Source organism: Etheostoma spectabile, unplaced genomic scaffold (assembly GCF_008692095.1).
Source record: "Etheostoma spectabile isolate EspeVRDwgs_2016 unplaced genomic scaffold, UIUC_Espe_1.0 scaffold00017778, whole genome shotgun sequence".
NCBI lineage: Eukaryota > Metazoa > Chordata > Actinopteri > Perciformes > Percidae > Etheostoma > Etheostoma spectabile.
Genome location: NW_022604158.1, coordinates 1 through 5,644, shown reverse-complemented (window position 1 = coordinate 5,644; position 5,644 = coordinate 1). Strand labels below are relative to the sequence as shown.

At 42.3% G+C, this 5,644-nt stretch overlaps 1 protein-coding gene across 1 annotated transcript; it reads left to right on the top strand.

The window, feature by feature from the left end:
* On the top strand, positions 1-4,636 carry LOC116679546 (cGMP-dependent protein kinase 1; the record flags this gene model as incomplete). The annotated part of the gene is given in 3 exon segments (XM_032509206.1): positions 1-1,058; positions 1,646-1,742; positions 4,497-4,636. Coding segments are annotated over 3 exon segments (404 nt in total), but the record flags the coding sequence as incomplete, so codon positions are not given.
* Positions 4,637-5,644: the final 1,008 nt, after the last annotated feature.

Sequence of the window (5,644 nt, the reverse complement as noted above, 5' to 3'; positions counted from 1 at the left end):
GAAAAGCCTCTTCAAGAGACTTTGAACTCAAACTTTAAAGGATTTTTTGTTCGCTAAATAAAGACGATCATCGTCGGATTTCTCGAGAGTTCCAACATCAAAGAAATATTTGGAATTTTCAGATAATTACCAGAATGATTCTTTGGGGACAACATGGACTAAAAGGCTGAGAAGTTTCAAGAAGAACGGCGTTTTTGGAGTTTTTCTGTGTTTTTTGGCGTTTTTTCTGATCTCTACTCGTGGACTTTGAGACGTCTCTCTCAAAGCGAATTAATGTCAACACACACGTTTTCTACTTTCAAGAAGAACAATAGATAAAGGTCATCCGTAGGATTCAAGGACGTCAGCAAGTCCACCGAATTATTCCTAGAGACGTGTGTTTCACGTTATCCGTCGACCGAATCTTTTTGTATTCGGGTCGAATTTGACCCATTTTCAAAAAGTGTCTACATCACAATTTGTCTTTCTTTCAACCAAATTTCCTAAAAAGAACATGAATGGATCAATAAAAAAGCTTTTATCAAGGAAACTGAAGGATCACTTCACTACTTTCATTGAATTTCGGGTGTTTTACTCAATTTCATAGCATTTTTCTACTTCTTGTCGAAAAATTACAAGTGATAATCAGTCGAACAGAAACCACGAGCGTCAGAAACGTTGACAAAAGCGACAAACCTGACACAAATTCGACAAATTAGTGCCAGAATGTAGAAAGGTGTGCTGACGTTTCTTTTTCTTTAACACAAAGGTTAAGACGCTGAGAGAAGAACGCTGGTTTTTGGTTTTTTTGTTTAGTTATTTGTTGCGTGTGCACGTTTCCACGCTGCAGAGGACTGTGTAAAATAACGAGCGCGGTTCCCGGGTCTGTGCTTGTGGATCAGAGAGTTAACGATGAGAGATCTGCTCCCGCTGCCGGGGAGGCAGCTTCCTCCTAACTCTTCCTCCTCCTCCTCCTCCTCATCCTCTTCGTCGTCTTCCTCCTCTTCCTCCCCCGTCACCTCGTTCTCCATCCACACATCCAAAAAGTTCCCGTTCTTCCACGTCATTAAATGCTGCAGGTACAGCTGTCTGTGTGTGTGTCTGTGTGTCTGTGTGTCTCTCTGTGTGTGTGTGTGTCTCTGTGTGTGTGTGTGTGTGAGTCTGTGTCTGTGTGTGTGAGTCTGTGTCTGTGTGTGTGTGTCTGGTGTGTGTGTGTCTGTCTGTGTGTGGGTGTGTGTGTGTGTCTGTGGTGTGTGTGGTGTGTGTGTGTGTGTGTGTGTGTGTGTGTGTGTGTGTGTGTGTGAGTCTGTGTGTGTCTGTGTCTGTGTGTGTGTCTGTGTGTGTGTGTCTGTGTGAGTCTGTTGTGTGTGTGTGTGTGTGTCTGTGTGTGTGTGTGTTTGTGTGTGTGTGTGTGTGTGTCTGTGTGTGTGTGTGTGTGTGTGTGTGTGTGTGAGTCTGTGTCTGTGTGTTGTGTGTGTGTGTGTGTGTGTGTGTGTGTGTGTGTGGTGTGTGTGTTCTTGATGCTTTCTGACTGGTTGGAGGGTTTCGTCGTGCTTTCTTCTCGATCTAACATCTGTTCCTCTTTCACAAGTGTCCACAGATATTGTGCTAAGCGTTGTAGTTTCCTGTGGTCAGTGAAGGCATCGTGGTGTGTTTATGTGTCCAGGTACGAGGCGGAGAACGCCTTCTTCTCTGGCCTGAAGCTGAAGGACTTCAACATCATCGACACGCTCGGAGTCGGAGGCTTCGGACGCGTCGAGCTGGTACAGCCCCTCAATCAGTTGTGTGTGTGTGTGTGTGTGTGTGTGTGTGTGTGTGTGTGTGTGTGTGTGTCTCTGTGGTGTGTGTGTCTCTGTGTGTGTGTGTGTGTGTGTCTCTGTGGGTGTGGGTGTGTGTGTCTCTGTGGGTGGTGTGTGGTGTGTGTGTGTGTGTGTGTGGGGGGGTGTGTGTGTGTGTGTGTGTGTGTGTGTGTGTGGTGTGTGTGTCTCTGTGGTGTGTGTGTGGGTGTCTCTGTGGGTGTGTGTGTGTGTTGTGTGTCTCTGTGGGTGTGTGTGTGTGTCTGTGTGTGTGAGTGTGTGTCTGTGTGGTCTCTGTGGGTGTGTGTGTGTGTGTCTCTGTGTGTGAGTGTGTGTGTCTCTGTGGGTGGGTGTGTGTGTGTGTGTCTCTGTGGGTGTGTGTGTGTGTCTGTGTGTGTGAGTGTGTGTCTGTGTGTGTCTCTGTGGGTGTGTGTGTGTGTGTCTCTGTGTGTGTGAGTGTGTGTGTCTCTGTGGGTGTGTGTGTGTGTGTGTGTCTCTGTGGGTGTGTGTGTGCTCTTAACATGACACAATCTTCTATTGCTGCAGATAGTTAGCTTAGCTTAGCATGACATCATGTCATGCTGCAGATAGTTAGCTTAGCATGCAGATAGTTAGCTTAGCTTAGCATGACATCATGTCATGCTGCAGATAGTTAGCTTAGCATGCAGATAGTTAGCTCAGCTTAGCATGACATCATGTGGCGAAGGTCAGAGGTCGGTGTTTTCCTCGGAGCAGAGTTACACTCTGACTCACGGCTAATAATATCTCCAGATGCATCATGGGAGACCCTGAGCCCCCACGGGGGATTCCTTCCTGTATTGGGCAAACCCTCTGCAGGGTGTCTCCCCCCCCCCCCCCCCCCCCAACCCCCCCCTCCACCCCCCAGAGAAACCCGACCCTGAGCTGCAGCGTCCCGCTGCTTTCCCAAAACTCAGCCGTAAACAATAAAACTCAGTCTAGAGCAACAAGAACAACGAGAAAAACATCAAAAATACAGACAATGACCTGAGTGTACTGCGGTCCAGGTGTGTATTTGTGTGTATTTGTGTGTACTAATGTGTACTAGTGTGTACTGGTGTGTACTAGTGTGTATTTGTGTGTATTTATTGTCCAGGTGTGTATTTATGGTCCAGGTGTGTATTTATTGTCCAGGTGTGTATTTGTTGTCCAGGTGTGTATCCAGGTGTGTATTTATTGTCCAGGTGTGTATCCAGGTGTGTATTTGTTGTCCAGGTGTGTATCCAGGTGTGTATTTATTGTCCATGTGTATTTATTGTCCAGGTGTGTATTTATTGTCCAGGTGTGTATCCAGGTGTGTATTTGTTGTCCAGGTGTGTATCCAGGTGTGTATTTGTTGTCCAGGTGTGTATCCAGGTGTGTATTTATTGTCCAGGTGTGTATCCAGGTGTGTATTTGTTGTCCAGGTGTGTATCCAGGTGTGTATTTATTGTCCATGTGTATTTATTGTCCAGGTGTGTATTTGTTGTCCAGGTGTGTATCCAGGTGTGTATTTATTGTCCAGGTGTGTATCCAGGTGTGTATTTGTTGTCCAGGTGTGTATCCAGGTGTGTATTTATTGTCCATGTGTATTTATTGTCCAGGTGTGTATTTGTCGTCCAGGTGTGTATTTGTTGTCCAGGTGTGTATCCAGGTGTGTATTTGTTGTCCAGGTGTGTATCCAGGTGTGTATTTATTGTTCAGGTGTGTATCCAGGTGTGTATTTGTTGTCCAGGTGTGTATCCAGGTGTGTATTTATTGTCCATGTGTATTTATTGTCCAGGTGTGTATTGTTGTCCAGGTGTGTATCCAGGTGTGTATTTATTGTCCAGGTGTGTATCCAGTGTGTATTTGTTGTCCAGGTGTGTATCCAGGTGTGTATTTATTGTCCATATGTATTTATTGTCCAGGTGTGTATTTGTTGTCCAGCTGTGTATCCAGGTGTGTATTTATTGTCCAGGTGTGTATCCAGGTGTGTATTTGTTGTCCAGGTGTGTATCCAGGTGGTGTATTATTGTCCATGTGTATTTATTGTCCAGGTGTGTATTTGTCGTCCAGGTGTGGATTTGTTGTCCAGGTGTGTATCCAGGTGTGTATTTATCCAGGTGTGTATCCAGGTGTGTATTGTTGTCCAGGTGTGTATCCAGGTGTGTATTTATTGTCCATGTGTATTTATGTCCAGGTGTGTATTTGTTGTCCAGGTGTGTATCCAGGTGTGTATTTATTGTCCAGGTGTGTATCCAGGTGTGTATTTGTTGTCCGGGTGTGTATCCAGGTGTGTATTTATTGTCCAGGTGTGTATCCAGGTGTGTATTTGTTGTCCAGGTGTGTATCCAGGTGTGTATTTATTGTCCATGTGTATTATTGTCCAGGTGTGTATTTGTTTCCAGGTGTGTATCCAGGTGTGTATTTATTGTCCAGGTGTGTATCCAGGTGTGTATTTGTTGTCCAGGTGTGTATCCAGGTGTGTATTTATTGTCCATGTGTATTTATTGTCCAGGTGTGTATTTGTCGTCCAGGTGTGTATTTGTCATCCAGGTGTGTATCCAGGTGTGTATTTGTCGTCCAGGTGTGTATCCAGGTGTGTATTTGTCGTCCAGGTGTGTATCCAGGTGTGTATTTATTGTCCAGGTGTGTATCCAGGTGTGTATTTGTCGTCCAGGTGTGTATCCAGGTGTGTATTTGTGGTCCAGGTGTGTATCCAGGTGTGTATTTGTCGTCCAGGTGCAGCTGAAGAGCGACGCGGCGAGGACGTTTGCGATGAAGATCCTGAAGAAGCGTCACATCGTGGAGACGCGGCAGCAGGAGCACATCCGCTCGGAGAAAACCATCATGGCCGACGCCCACTGCGACTTCATCGTCAGGTCAGAGTCATCTTCATCTTCTTCTTCTTCTTCTTCTTCTTCATCTTCTTCTTCAACTTCATCTTCATCTTCTTCTTCTTCTTCAACTTCATCTTCATCTTCTTCTTCTTCTTCAACTTCATCTTCAACTTCATCTTCTTCTTCTTCTTCTTCTTCATCTTCATCTTCAACTTCATCTTCTACTTCATCTTCTTCTTCATCTTCTTCTTCAACTTCATCTTCTTCTTCTTCTTCTTCTTCAACTTCATCTTCTTCTTCATCTTCAACTTCATCTTCAACTTCATCTTCATCTTCATCTTCTTCTTCTTCTTCTTCTTCATCTTCATCTTCAACTTCATCTTCATCGGACCAAAAACTACTAAAAACGTCAAAAAAAGAGTCAAAAGTTTTGAAAAATTCGTAATTTGTTTTGCTTTCCCAAAACTCAGCTGTAAATAAACTGTAAATAAACTGTAAATAAACTGTAAATAAGACGTAATAAAAATAAAACTCAGTCTAGTGCAACAAAAACAACGAGAAAAACATCAAAAATACCAGAAAAAACTACAATAACGTCGGAAAAATAGTGATAACATACTTTAAAAAGTACATGAAAATTTGTTTCAAAATGAGCAAATTTTTTTAAAAAATAATAATGTTTTTTATTGATAAAAGTGAAAAAAAATAAGTTGAAAAGCTTTTTTTCAATTTTGGAAATTTTTTAGAAATAATTATATTACAATATTTTTTTTTTTAAAGCTGACGAAATTTGAAAAATACGTAAAACATCAAAAATGCCAGATAAAAACTACAATAACGTCGGAAAAATAGTGATAAAATACTTCAAGAATTACATGAAAATTTGTTTGAAAATATATTTTGTGATAAAAGTGAAAAAGAAAATATGGTAAAATGTATTTTTTCAATTTCTGAATTTAAATTTTTTTTTTTTATAAAACAATTACATTACAATATTTTTTTTAAAAAGATGACGGAATTTAAAAATACGTGTTTGTTTCTGTGTGTGTG